The sequence below is a fragment of the Acomys minous genome, assembly GCF_964271855.1.
Source record: "Acomys minous genome assembly, chromosome: 13".
Lineage (NCBI taxonomy): Eukaryota > Metazoa > Chordata > Mammalia > Rodentia > Muridae > Acomys > Acomys minous.
Genome location: NC_140495.1, coordinates 37,131,935 through 37,147,061, shown reverse-complemented (window position 1 = coordinate 37,147,061; position 15,127 = coordinate 37,131,935). Strand labels below are relative to the sequence as shown.

The 15,127-nt window shown below is 42.1% G+C and overlaps 1 protein-coding gene across 2 annotated transcripts in view; it reads left to right on the top strand.

Annotated features, from left to right (window-relative positions):
- The window catches only part of BCKDHB (branched chain keto acid dehydrogenase E1 subunit beta), a 180,164-nt gene that overhangs the window by 37,146 nt on the left and 127,891 nt on the right, over nt 1–15,127 (top strand). For both annotated transcript variants that reach the window (XM_084753466.1, XM_084753465.1), the window contains exons 4-5: nt 14,463–14,596; nt 14,872–15,027. In XM_084753466.1, coding sequence (XP_084609592.1) covers nt 14,463–14,596; nt 14,872–15,027 — 290 coding nt within the window. The remainder of the gene's footprint in view (nt 1–14,462; nt 14,597–14,871; nt 15,028–15,127) is intronic.

The following is a 15,127-nucleotide window of genomic DNA, read 5'->3' as shown; positions in this document are numbered from 1 at the left end:
GCACACAGGTGGCCCCAAATTTGAACCTTATCACTGAAAGAAGGAAACAGGGTCTAAAATAGCATTCTAATAAAAGGGCAGGTTTCTTGCTGATTTTATCCATGTGCGGAAACTCAGAGCTGCTGGCTTCCTTTCCTTCTGGGTTTTGAAGGACGTCAGGTGCCGTTCAGCCTCCCCCATCACCTGAGACATTGTCCTCCTTGTTCTCTCTATGTAGTTCATTAATTTTTCATGCATCAGTTTCCCTTTCTCCACTGATCATTTCTATTGGCCTGTAAGTTTGTTATTTCTTTCATCTTAAAAATTTTTTGACAGGGTCTCATGATGTAGCTCTGTCTGGCCTGGAACTCCCTATGTAGATCAGGCTGGGTGCTATAAGAAAGCAGGCTGACTGTTCAGGCATCAAACTATCTCTGTCATTTTTTTTTTTTCACTTTGGAAGCTGCTAATCTGCACTTCCTGTTTACTAAGGTAGTTAACTTTATTCCTTCTAAAGTCTCTGATGGGGTTGAAGACCAGATAGTGTAGTCTTACAATTGAGCTTAGTTGTTTAGGGGTTAAGATGTTTTCAGGTCTAGATAGATGTTTTAAGTTGAAAATGATGAGATATGATAGATAGTGATTTACATTCAGAATTTTAGACGCACCAAGATAGGAAAGACGTTTTCTTCAAGATTGCCAAATACAAATAGCCAAAACCCTATGAATGTAACATTTATGTAATTCCTAATTGTTTTGTAGTTCTTCTTGCTGTATGTAGTTTATTTTATATGTGTGTAATAATATAAATGTATATGTAAAAAATAAATGAAAAGAAAGAAAGCAGGCTGAGCAAGCCACAAAGAGTAGGTCTGTAAGTAGCTTTTCTCTATGGCCTCTCCATCACTTCCTGTCTCCAGGTTCCTGTCCTGACCGCCCACAATGATGCTCTGTTACGTGGGATCTGTAAAATGAAGTTAGCCCTTTCTTCCTTGAGGTTTTGATCATGGTGTTGCTTTGGTCATGCTGTTTCATCCCAGCAGTAGGAAACTTAACTAAGACACTACCAATGACCACTTCTGCTCATTTCTTTTCTCCCTTTGTCTTCCTAAATTCAGTACTTAATTATATCCCATCCTGGGCCATTACTACGTAAGGGTACTTATGCCAAATGTTCAACAGTGCCATGATACACATGGTACATATTCTTAAAACAAAACTTTGTTATCTTATCCCTAGGACCTTTTATGTAGCATTGCATCTATGTTTTCTTTTTCAAGCTCACTTGTTGGCTATGGTACCTTTAAGGTCACTCAGGCCCAAAGGCCTTGAGTATTCTTTGACTCACGTTACGTGCTCTTTTCATCAGTGAATCATTTGGCTCAATGTTTAGAATCCATCCAGTCTTGCCCATCCTTCCCCCCTTCTCTGTTGTGAAGCGTCTCTGTCTTTTACTGCAGTATCTCAGCATCCTGCAGCCAGTCTTACAGTGCCTTCCTTTGCTATTCAGAGAACACTGGCTAGGAAGATAACGATGACACGAGACCCAGGGTGGCCTGGCTTTGCTCTGTGATTTCCTGTTTCGCCCACTCACCTGCCTTCTGACTCATCTTCTGGAAGAGTTAGCATCGACAAGGGAGTGCTTGACGGGCTGTGTTGTAACCTTGACAGGGTCTGGACTCACCTTGGAGATGGGTCTTTGGGCATGCCCGTGGGGGATTATCTTGATTATATTAATTAGTGTGGGAGATGGGAAACCTGGCCTCTGTAAGTTGAGAGTGAGCTGAGACTAGTATGCATTTCTTACTTTCTACTTCTTATTTCCCCGACATTTATTTGTTTGTTTGTTTATTCACTTGCATTCTGATTGATGCCTCCTCCCTTCTCTCCCCACAATGTCCCCTCACACACTTCCCCCTCATCCTTCCCTCTCCTTCTCAGAGAAGGGGAAGGTCCCCCGTGGGTACTCACCCACTCTGGCACGTTAAGTCTTTGCAAAATTAGGCACATCCTTTCCCACTGAAGCCAGACAATGAAGCCTAGTTAGGGAAACAGTATGCAAAGGCAGGCATCAGAGTCAGAGACAGCTCCTGCTCCAGTTGCTGGGGGACCCACATGAAGGCCAAGCTGCACACCTGCTACATATATGTGCAGGTGGCCTAAGTCCATCCAGTCTGTTCATGTCTTTTGGTTTGTGGTTTAGTCTCCATGAGCCCCCATGGGCCCAGGTTAGTTGACTCTGTATGTCTTCTTGTGGTGTCCTTGACCCCTTTGAATCCCTCAATCCTTCCTCCCACTCTTCTATAGGATTCCCTGAGTTCTGTCTAATGATTGGTTGTGAGTCTCAGCATCTGTTTCCATCAGCTGCTGGGTGAAGTCTCTTAGAGGAGTTATGCTAGGCTCCTGTCGACAAGCACAGCAGGATATCCTTAATAGCATTAGGGGTTGGTTGTCTCTCATGGGATGAGTCACAAGTAAGGCCAGGCTTTGGTTGACAGTCCCCTTAATACCTGCTCCATCTTTATGCTTGTACATCTTGTAAACAGGACAAATTTTGGGTAGAAGGTTTTGGGGGAGGGTTAGTGTCCCCCTCACTCCATTGGAAGTCTTGCCTGGCTATAGGAGGTAGCCACTTCAGTCTCCGTGTGCCTCCGCTGCTAGGATTCTCAGCTAGGGTGATCCCCATAGACTTGCTAGGGCCTCGCCTATCCTAGGTTTCTGGCACGTCCCAGAGACCCTAGAGAGCCCTGCCCCAGGAGAATGTTAATTCAGAATATGCCTGTTCTGTAAGAGATCACATCCAAAGACCTTCTAGGTCTATGTGATCTGGCTGGCAAGTCATCACAGGTGGGAAAGAAAAATTTTAAAATTAAACTCTTTGTGTTGAAAGTGACGATAAGCCCAAACTTGATTAATATTTAAGTGGCACTTTTGAGCACTTCAATAATTTTTTATATTTATCTGTGTTTGAGACTTGAAAGCATTTTTAACATTTACGTGTAGAGAAATGTTAACTAAGAACATAGCTGTTCTGGCAAGAGATCACATCTTCTAGGTCTGTGTGATCTGCCTGGAATACAAACATGCCTTTAATCCAGGTGACAGAGACAAACAGATCTGAGTTCAAGGCCAGGCTGGTATAGAGCAAGTATCAGGTAAAGAAAAGCTTAGATTTAGGCATGGTGGTACATGCCTTTAGTCCTAAACAAATTTAGTTAGTTTGTAGAAGGAAGCACCCATGTTTGAAAGTGATATCTAATTGAGTGGCAGAAAAGGTGACAAATCAAAGAAGAGTTGACAAAATAGGATACACCCAACTCTCATGGGAAGAGAGTAGAAAGGGAAGCTACTTAAGGGACAGTTTTCAGTGAGAGGAGGCAGTTAGAAAGATGGGTTGCAGAGAGAGAGAGAGAGAGAGAGAGAGAGAGAGAGAGAGAGAGAGAGAGAGAGAGAGAGAGAGAGAACGAACTCAGGTGAAGACGGAATAAGCCAGAAAATGAGAAGAAGCCAGAAAATTATTGCTAAGTTGCTCTGGGCCAAGAGAGAAGCCAGATTAAATAAGTCAGTTGGGAGAAAACTTTGAGGCAGAACAGCTGAGTTGAACCAGCCAGCCCAGAGTACAGAAAGAACAAATAAGGGTGAGCTTATTAAGCAGTAAGTCTCAGAGGCTGAAAACATTCTAGGCCTAGGTTAGATTGTATGGAGGCTAGAAGCTTCCAGGACTAGGCCTAGGTTAGCAGAAGGAGGCAGTGAGCCATCGAGACAACAACTGGGCAAAGAGAATAAAAGACAGTTTTGCACCCCGCCCCCCCAATATCTGTTCTCTCACCTGGCCCCCTCTCCTCTGCTCTCCCTGCCTCCACTTCTTAACCATGAGTAGAATGTGACCTGCTCCCTCAAGTTCTTTCTGCGGTGGTGGATTATAACCAGGAGCTGTGCACTAGAATCAACCTTCCCTTTGTTAAGTTGCTGTTGTTAGAGTATTTGATTCCAGCAATAGGGAAAGAAGCCAAGACAAAGGCATTCAGATCTGGCCTGACCCACACTGCGTCTCTAGAGCCTCTTCCTGATGATTTGGTTTAACTCTTGTCATATTTTTTTTTTCCATGTTTAGATTGTGGTTTCTCCCCTGTGCCCTTTCTCTGATATGCTGAGGCACTTTCTTCAAGGTCCTTCCACTCTTGGCCCCCGTGGTAGGTCATCTTGCACTGCTGTGACCGAAGTAGCTGGCGGAACAACTTGGACAGAATGATTTGCTGTGGCTCAGGGTTTCAGAGGGCTCAGCCCTCGGTTGCTCGGGCTTAGGTGTGTCAGCACACACTATGATGGCAGGAGGTGGTGGAGGACCACAGCTGCTCACATCTCAGCCGATGGGAAGCAGAAAGAATGGGTCAGGCCGCTCACTACTCAACTGGCTTCTTCTTTTTATCCCCGTCTGTCTGAAATCAGCCCATGGGATGATGGTCCCAGTGCCCGGTTAGTGTGCATCTGAACTGTCCTTACAGTTACACCTCTGTCTTCTATGTGATGGTAACCCAGTCAGGGTGACAATGAAGACTAACTATCGCTGCTGTCCCTCTGGCCAGACATCTCCGTGGATGCTGGTGCGGTGCACATTCTTCTCTTAAATGTCACCTCTCAGTGTCAGCTTTCCAGTCTTTGAACTCCGTGTTTGAACCTGCATCAGTTCCAACTCCACGTCACCCATTCCCTCCTTTGTTGTCATGGGCAACACGTAGTGTCTTAAGCACATCACATGTCTTACTTAATTGTTTTCATTGTAGTTTCCACAGTCTAGAATATAAGCCTCACCCATGAGGGGATGAGGGTTTTGTTAACCTAGTGCTAGTTAGCTTTCCTCAACTTGACATAATGTACCTGGGACGAGGAAACCTCAGCAGAAACAATGCCGCCATGGGATTGGCCTGAAGGTCATTTCTTTTCCTTTGGTGGTGTGTGTTTGTTTTTGATTAATGATGTGGGAAAGTCTGCCTAAGTGGTCCTAAGTTGCTTAAAAATTCAGGCTGAGTAAGCCACAGAGTGCAGCCCAGTGAACAGTATTTCTTACGGGCTTTTGCTTCCCCTCTTGCCTTGAGCTCCTATCCTGACTACCCTTCGAGATGGACTGTGATCTGGACATGTAAACCAAACAAATCCTTTCCTCCCCAAGATGCTCATGGTGTTCTTGATCCCAGCCATACAAAGCAAGCCAGGACAACCTTAGTCGTTAACGTAGCGTCCAGTGCCTTGTGAAGACTAGTGAAATAAACGTGTGACTAAGTTTGGTCTATTTTGTGCCACGATTCTTCCGTTACAGATAAGAAGAAAGCCTTAGGTAAATTAGCAATTCGTGGAGCTAGCTGTCCTGGTCTGCCTTGCCTCACAGCGCTCCTGCTGTGTGACTACTTCATCTATCAGGAAATTACGCACATGAACTTTAAAGAGAGGAAGTCGTCAGTACTGTGTGTCTTATTAGTGCTCTTACGTACCGCCAGTCGGTCTTAGGCAGGACAAAGAAAGAGATTTTTAACCTTGATTTCATGTTGAAGCACTTTCTCTCGGAGCATGTAAAGGTGTCACTTGTTAAACTTGCATTTAAAGTAAGAATTCTGAGAAAGTCACCTCTTCTGCCCTATCTAGTGGCAGAAAAAAAAAAAGCGGTACTTTTCTTTACCAAGATGAGAAACACCTGCATTCTGTGAACTTGAAGCTACAAGGAGCAAATGAGCCAGTGCTGCCTGTTTGGTTCATGTGGCTCAGATTTGCTGGGTTATGGCTTCCCCTGCAGGCTGCTGGGATTTGTGGTTCTTTGCCACCACTCAAGCAATAGGATCAAAAAAACCAACAACAACAAACAAACAAACAAACAAACAAAACCCCCCCCCCAAAAAAACCCCACAAAAAACAAAAAGCAAAAAACCAAACAAAACTTTTTTCAAAAATTATCCAGGTATTTTCGGCTGGGTAGGGCCTTGACGAGATATAGAGGTCACATGTTTAGAAGGCAGCCGCACATTACGGTGAGTGTGAATCACACTCATGAGCTTCTGCAGCTGCTTTTAAAGAGAGACAAAGTACAGGATGTGTCTAGTCGGCGTTTCCCAGCACCTGCCCTATTTGTGGCTCATAGTCAAAGGGAATGATTGAGCTGAAAGTGGATTCTGCAGACCGCGATGATGACATCCTGGCTTACAGACGTGTGGTACGAATACCAACTAGGTCTGTCCCAGAGTGTTTGGGTTCCTGATCAGATTTCTGAAATTAGATTTTCGTCATAAAATGCTGATTAGGAGCTGAGAAGTGAAATCTCAAGTGAGATTTGAGTAGCCTGTTAATGAAGTGTACGCTGTGGTTTGAAGGCAAAGGCTGAATGAGCGGCTTATCAAGCTCCTCCCACCCCCGGCTCATCAAGCTCCTCCCACCCCCGGCTCATCAAGCTCCTCCCACCCCCGGCTCATCAAGCTCCTCCCACCCCCGGCTCATCAAGCTCCTCCCACCCCCGGCTCATCAAGCTCCTCCCACCCCCGGCTTATCAAGCTCCTCCCACCCCCGGCTTATCAAGCTCCTCCCACCCCAGCACTCCCGTTTCTGGCCCTTCCGTTTTGTCCACGTCCATGCCAGAATTTACCATTGTCTGTTTGTTTGGTTTACAAATACTATATTAAGAATTTTTTGCATCTAAGGTTATTCAACAGGGAGATTGGATTATAGTTTTATCATCTTTTTCCTTCTTTCTTTCTTTGTGCCTTTATCTGATACTGGCAAGGGCTAATACTGGTTTCATAAAGAATTTTCTAGCATTTCTTTCTTTTCTATTCTATGTAGTCATTTGAGAAGGGTTGCTGTTAATTCTTCGTTAAAGATGTGGTAGATGCCAGGTGGCGCACGCCTTTAATCCAAGCACTCTGTAGGCAGAGGCAGGCTAATCTTTCTGATTTTCAGGCCAGCCTGGTCTACAAAGTGAGTCCAGGACAGCCAAGGCTACACAGAGAAACCTTGTCTCAAAAATGCAAAAAAAAAAAAAGAAAAAAGAAAAAGAAAAAGAAAAAGAAAAAGAGAAAAAAAATGGTCTGGTAGAATTGTGTGCAGTGACTCCACTGGGCCCTGGATCATTTTTAATGGGAAATTTGTATGTATGCACACATGTTTGTGGGTGTGTGTGTGTGGAGGCTAGAAGACAGCCTTAGATGTTAGTTCTTGGGCACTGTTCACCTTGTTTTTTTGAGACCAGGTCACTCATTGGCCTGGAGCTTCCCAAATAAGGTCAGCTAGCTAATCAACTGTGTCTTAGATCTTCCTGTCTCTTCCTCCCGATTGCTGGGGTTGCGTGCCTTTAACATTTTTTTTTGACACAATTTATTTTGATCGTATTCTTTTTTCTCCCCCCAGATTCTCATTGTTTCCCTACTCACCCAACTTCATGTTTTCTTTCTCTTAAAATGAAAAAAAAAAAAAGAAAGAAAGAAAGAAAAAGAAAACCAAAACAAACAAATAAACCAATAAGATGAGCGTGAGGGCAGGAAAACAAAAAACACATAAAATCATGAGTCCGTTGTATGTTGTCAAGCTACTCCTGGGCATGAGGCCTGCTTTGGAGTATGGTTACTGTATCCAGTGACAGTCTATCGGAGGAAACGGATTTGCCTTTCTCTGCAGGTATCACACTCACAAATAACTTCTTGGTTAAGGGTGGCACTTTGTGTGTGCTATCCATTCTCCGTGCTGAGATTTTTGTCTGGTTTGAACTTGTACAGGTTTTGTGCATGCTGTCACAGTTTTTCCGAGTTAATATGTGATCCATCCTATTGCGTCTGGAAGGCGATGTTTCCAAGGAGCCATCAGCCACCTCTGGATTTTATAATCTTTCCTCTTCTTCAGAATAGATCCTTGAACACTGGGGCAGGGGTGGGGCTTGATAAAGATGCCGTTTATGGCTAAGAGCTCTAAAGGCTTTGATTCACCACTGCACATTGTCTCTATGTTAATTGCTATGTACTGCAAGACAAAGCTTTTCTGATGAGGGTTGAACGATCTACTGATATACTCACCATTTTCTGTTTGCCCTAAGATGATGCCTGTTCTTATAGTGAGGTATGTTTCTTGGATGCAGCAGAAAAATGGATTCTGTTTTCTAATCCAGTCTTTGAGTCATTTTCTTTTTATTGGGGAATTGAGACCATTATTATAGAGAGTTATTGAGCAGTGTTTATTAATTCACTTGCTTTGTTGTTGTATATTTCCCCCTTTCTTTTGATTAAGTGTTCTGGATTATATATTCTTTGTGTCCTCTTGGGTGTGTTCCAAGGTTTTTCCTTTTAGTGCTTTCTGTAGAGCTGTATTGGAGGACAGACATTGCTTAATTTCATTTTTGTTGTGAACTGTGTTTATTACGCTATCAATTGTGATTGATAGTTTTGCTGGGTATAGTAAGTCCAGATTGGCATCTGTGTTTTTTTTTTTTTTTTTCATGCTTGTAGAATATCTGAAGTCTCCAATAAAAAGTCAGTATTAGCCTTTAGATGTAACTTTGTCTTTTTTCTCTTGCAGTTTATAATATTACCTCCCCACCCCCATATATTTAGTGTTTCAATTATTATATGTTGTGGGGAGTTTCTTTTCTGGTCCTATTTATTTGGGGTTGTGGGAGCTGGAGAGATGGCTCAGAGGATAAGAGTACTGGTTGTTCTTCCAAAGGTCCTGAGTTCAATTCCCAGCAATCACACAGTGGCTCATAACCATCTATTTGGAGTATCTTGTATCTTGATAGGTATTTCTTTCTTTAGATTGGAGAAATGTTTTTCTGTGATTTTTGTTAACAATATTTTCTATGCCTTTGACCTGGGTTTCTTTTCTTTCCTCTCTACCAGCAATTGTCAACCTGTGGGTCATGACTCCTTTGGAGGTTGAATAATTCTTTCATAGGGGTCACCTAAAACCATCAGAAACCCCAGATATTTACATTATACTTTATAACAGTAGAAAATGTTGTTATGAAGTAGTAACAAAAACAATTTTACGGTCACCACAGCATGATGATATTAAATAGTCACAGCTTACAAAGGTTGAGAACCACTGCTCTATATCTATTGTTTGCAGGTTTGGTCTTTTCATAGTGTTCTTGATTTCCTGGATGGTTTGTGTCTGGCTTTTTTTTTTTAAGCTTTGCATCTTTATTGATAAAGTCATTGTAGGTTCATGTTGGAAGCTGATCATTATCCTTCCTCATGTGGATATTAACAAATGTAATGATGTAATGTAGTTTACCTTTGGCTGTATGTCCTGAATTTCATTTTTCTACTCATTTCTTATTAAGCTTTCGTTGATTGCATCAACAGCTCTTTTTCATAATGTAATATTATCCCATATCCACTCTCTTGGCATTCTATATGTGTTCATTTAAGTCCTCAATCCTGCTGGTGATAATGCCTCCTCTCCTGGGTCATAAACTATCTCTAGTGGTTTTATCATGCTCTTTTTTTTTTTTAAGAGTCAATATTTTCTTTGACTGAACCACCGTCTCCTCTATGTCATCTTCAGGACCTGAAATTCTCTCTTCTCCTTCACTCAGTCTGTTGCTGAGGCTGCTTTGGAACTTTTTATTCGGCCTCCTGAGTTTTGTTTTTTGTTTTTTTTTCCATTTTGAGTTTTATCTCAGTTTGGCTTTTTTTTTTTTTTTTTAACAATTGTCTGTCTTTGTTAAATTCTACTTTCATGTCTTGAATTGTTTTCATTATTTCATTCAACGGTTTGTGCTTCCATGCTCTTCACTGGAGCATTTACTCATGTCCTCTTCAAGTCACTGAACATATCCATAATTACTCTTTTGAAGTTCTTGTCTTGTGCTTCAGCTAAGTTGCTTTTCTCAGGGTCTACTGCAATTTCTGGCTTCCGGGGGAGGCATGCTTTCTTGATCATTCATGCTGTGTGTTTCAGCTGAGATGGGACATCTGGAGTTATGATGGTTGTGGGGTTTCTTGTACAGACGTCTGGTCTTGCGTGTGTGTGTGTGTGTGTGTGTGTGTGTGTGTGTGTGTGTGTTCAGCTCCTTGGTTTCTATTGCCCCAATCCGGGTCCTAGACAGATGTGGCAGCTGTGGGCCCTTGGTAGAGCAGTTCAGCAAGCTGGTATGGAGTCTTAGAAGAATGGAGTTGATCTAGAAGGAATGACTGTATCCTCATGGGGTGTGGAGTGTGGTGGCTGTGGATTCCCTGGTAGGAAGTGGTTCGACGTGTCATCCTAGCGTATAGCTGTGGGTCCTTAGTAGAAACTTCGTTCTGTAGATTGGTGGGGACTTGCAAAGGACTGGAGGTGACCTGGAAGGAATGGCTGTAAAGGATGGCAGTCAAAAGCTAGGGTGACTTTAATTCAGCAGCTGGAGGCCAAGTCTAGGGGGATGGTGGTACGCTAAGTCGAGCGGAAGGATGGAACATGTACCGTACCTGAGTCTCATCTTGGTGTGGCAGCTGGGGGTTCCTGGTAGAGAGCCATTCTGTGGATGAGAGGGATTCACAGAGAAGTGGAGGCAGGCTAGAAGCAATGGCTGAAAGGGGGCAGGCCGGGAAGAAATAGGGGACCCTAGGTCCATAGCAAGAGGCCATGTCCCAAAGGGATGGAGGTCCATGAGTGTTTTTTTTTTCTGTGGGTGTTGGGGGTTGGACTCAGGTTCTCATGTTTGCACTGACTGAAATATCTCCTCAGTCTTATTTTAGAGGCTTATTACTGTTTTAATCTCATGGCTTGATATAGATGTATTCAGTTGATGTCATCTTGGATTATTATGGTAGGTCGTATGTATGTCTTTGGAAATTCATTCTTTTCTTTTAGATTTTATAATTTAAGAAGATATATTTCTTTTTTGTTTGTTTGCTTGTTCTTGTTTTTAGACAAGGTCTCAATTTATAGCTCTAGCTGGCCTGGAACCTGCTGTATAGAACACATTGGTTTTGAGCTCACAAAGATCCACCTGCTTCTGCTTCCTGCCTACTGGCATTAAAGGTCTCTGGACCTTGTTAAGGTTGGTCATATGATTTTTTCTGAATTTCTTTGGTATCTGTCGTAATTTCTACTCTTTTCTTTTAGCTAGTTTATCTAAGGATATGAAAACCTTATTTATCTTTTTCGAAGAACCAACTCACTTTCTTTGGTTCCTTTTTCTTTCTCTTGTTCTCATTTTGTTATTTCTCTCTTCCTACCTACTGATTTTTTTTGTTTGCCTTGTTTTGCTTGTCCAACACCCTCATGTATAATTTAGTTATCTGAGATTTCTCTGATTTTTTTTTCCTAAGTGGACACTTGTAGCTAGAAACTTCCCCCTTCAAGATTGAAATTGTGATTTAATTGTATCCCATAGGGTTTGATATGCTGTGTTTTTCCTTTTCTTTCAGTTCTAAGATGTTTTGGATTTCCCTCTTAGGCCCTTTGGGGACCCATTCATCATCTGTATTAAATGATGTATTCCTTAAACGCCACGGAGCTCTGCTAACTTAAAGAGACTAGTGGATTCCATACTCTTGAGTTCTCTTTAGGCGAAATGTCTGCCCAGCTCTTTTAACTCCCAGAGTTTTTTTCCTATTCAGTTCTCTTTAGGGTATTGTGCCAGTACAGGTGTCCGTGTGTGTCTGAGCAGTTTGTGCATAAATGGGATATACTTTGTTGGTTTTCAGTTACTGGCCACCTCCACCTCAGGTTCTGTTCCTTGATAGCCATTACTATAGTTTGTGCGCGTCGATGCTAATGGTCTCTGACACAGAGTGGAGAGTCCCTTTGCGTGAGCTTTATAACTGTGATCATTTACTCTGCCCCTTCTTTCAAGATTCAGGAGGCATTCAATTTGTGCCTGTTTTTACCTAACAATGCCTTTACTTATCGATCACTTTTTGCCAGGAATCTTAATAAAAAGAGGAGAGATAATTTGAAAGACTCAACTCCACAGTTATCTTCAGTAATTCAGTAAGGTGAGATGCAGAATTTAGTTATCCAATGCACTTTTTCTAATTTCCGTTTTTTTTTTCTTTTTTGAGCTATATATTTTAGCGACCCAGATAGTAAGCTATCTAACGCAAACTTCTCTGCGTCACCCTTTCTCCCTATTTCCCTTTTCCTCTTCTCTTTCTTCCTTCCTTTCTTTTTTCTTTCTTTTTTTTTTTTTTTGTTGCTGCGATAAAATAAACTGATAAAAGCAGCTTAAGGGAGAAAGGCTTTATTTTGTCTCACAGCTCAGTGGTACTGTGTGTCATAGTCAGGAAGACATGACAGTAGGCAGAGAAGAAGGCATGGATGGTGTCAGGAGCTGTGCGGCAGGGAGAGGAGGAGGTGGCTGGTCACATTGCATCTTAGCTCAAGTAGAGAGTGAACAGGAAGTGGGGACGGGCGATACAGCCTCAACGCTTGTTGCCAGTAACTTATTTCTTTCAGAAAGGCCTCACATCCCTCCCAAGCGGGGCTACTAGTCCTGGGGGTTGGGTAGGTGATGATGTTCAAGCATATGAGCCTATAGGGGATATGTCACAATAAATGGCAACAACGGAATTAGCTAGTTGTTTTGCTTCCCCCCTCTCCATATTTTATTTTTTCTTGAATTTTGGTACTTGAGCCCGAGGCCTCCTATATTTTAGGCAAGAGCTACCACTGAGATCCACAGTTCCACAGATAGCTTGCTTGCTTCCTTCCTTCCTTTCTTTCTTTCATTCTTTCCTTCCTTTTTTCCTCCCTCTCCTCTTCCTTTTCTTCCTCTTTCTTCTCCTTTTTTTAAAAGATTTGCTTATTTATTATGTATACAGTGCACATCAGATCGCATTATAGATGGTTGTGAGCCACCATGTGGTTGCTGGGAATTGAACTCAGGAGCTCTGGAAGAGCAATTAGTGCTTTTAACCTCTGAGCCATCTCTCCAGCCCTCTCTTCTTCTTCTTCTTCTTCTTCTTCTTCTTCTTCTTCTTCTTCTTCTTCTTCTTCTTCTTCTTCTTCTTCTTCCTCTTCTTCTTCTTCCTCTTCTTCTTCTTCTTCTTCTTCTTCTTCTTCTTCTTCCTCTTCTTCTTCTTCTTCTTCCTCTTCGTCTTCTTTTTAATGTAACTGATTTCTAGTATAATCTCACCATGGCCAGAGAACATACATACTCAGTATGGTTCTAATAAAAAATTCAGTAAGAATTTTTTATTTGACAATTTCATACATATGCAAAGTGCATTCTTTTTAAATTATGTTTCTTTTTTAGTGTATATGTTTATATTGTTACACATGAATAAAATAAACTACATACAGCAGGAAGAACCACGAGACAATCAGGAATTATATAAATGTTACATTCCTACTGATTTGGCTATTTGTATTTGGCTAACTTGAAGTAAGCATCTTTCCTATCTTGTTGGGTCTAAATTTCTGAATGAAGATCAATATGTATTGTATCTCATCTCTATTAATTTAAAACATCTATCTTGATCTAAAAACATCTTAACCCCTAACCTACTAAGCTTAATTGTAAGACTAAACTATCTGGTCTTCAACCCATCAGAGACTTGAGAAGGAATAAAACTTAAATACCTGAGTGAAGCGGAAGTGCAGGTTAGCAGCTTCCAAAATGAAAAAAATGACTGAGACAGTTTACTGCCTCAACAGTCACCCAACACTTCTATATCCCCGCCTTTCTCTCGGCTCCCTCCCACCCACTACCTCCACTCTCCCCAACAAGTGTCTTTCCCCCATTCAGGTCTTTTGTTTCTAGACATGCTGAATTTGCTTTTCACCTTTAAAATGTCATTGAGATAGTTTGATAGCCCAGCATATGGTTGGTCCATTCCTGTCAGTATTCGAATTTTTGGTGCAGTTGCTGTAGGTGACATCCTGGCTATGTTAGTTAAGTTACATTGCTTATTGGATTGTATCTATATTTTTAAAGCACCTTCCTTTTTACAGGGTATTTATTTATTTATTGTCATTACCTAGAGATAGTACCTTAAAAATATCATACTGAATTATGTATTTGCTGGTGTCCACGTTGAGTTGTGCTGCTTAGTCCAAACTGCTTGGTGCTCATTGTTTCCTGTAGTCTTTAGTGTTTGTGAACTCAAGTGTTTACCTGTATGGATTTTACCTCACTCTCTGGCAGTGCCCTTCTTCTTAATAATGTCTATTATTGATAATGTGATGTCACCTTCTTTTTGATTAGGGTTTTCACTGTGTAGTCTTTTTGTTGTTGTTGTTGTTGTTGTTGTTGTTGTTACAATTTTCCCTTCAAATAGCTGCATTTTGCTTTTCAAAAAAAAATCTCAGTGTGGCAGTGTTTCTTTAATTGATACATTTTGGGTTCTTATGTTTAATATAGCTGTGTCCTGAAATCAGTCATCGAACTGTTTACTGTTTTCTCTATCTGTCCCGTATTTGTTCATCCTACCCAGTTTTCAAATGTATTGTATATTGCTCTGTGTTAATTTGCTGCATTAAGTTTGTTTTCCATTTCTGTTCCTTCTATCATTTTTTTTTTAAAGGAAAAGATAGAGTGTTTAACACCCCATTGTGTGAACAAGGAATTGTTGGATTTGGGATTGGAATCGCAGTGACTGGTGCCACGGCCATTGCGGAAATCCAGTTTGCCGACTACATTTTCCCTGCCTTTGACCAGGTAGGTTGCCTTATGCTTTGCTGTTGGGCGGGGGGAGGGGGGGAGGGGGGGAGGGGGGAGGGGGGGGAGGGGCGGCATCTCTTAGGTCAGTGTCCAGTGTTTAAACACCGGCTCCTCCTGCTTACCCGCATCTTGCCTGTGGCACCTGTTGTCTTGTGTTTGGGCTTTACCATTCCCTTTTTTGCAATGGGGATGCATTGAATATCCAATGGCATGCTTTTGGGACATGCATTGGGCAGGAAGGAGTCAATGTGGCATGTTCCTTTTCTCTGCAGATTGTCAACGAAGCTGCCAAGTATCGCTATCGCTCTGGTGATCTTTTCAACTGTGGGAGCCTCACCATCCGGGCCCCATGGGGCTGTGTGGGTCACGGGGCTCTCTACCATTCCCAGAGTCCTGAAGCTTTTTTTGCCCATTGCCCAGGAATCAAGGTATCCTTATTTTCTTCCTTTATTGGATCATTTTGTTTTTGTTAGGAAAAGTGGGTCAAGACCCTCAAGACCAAGTTCTGAGCACAGAAGGAGATTTATT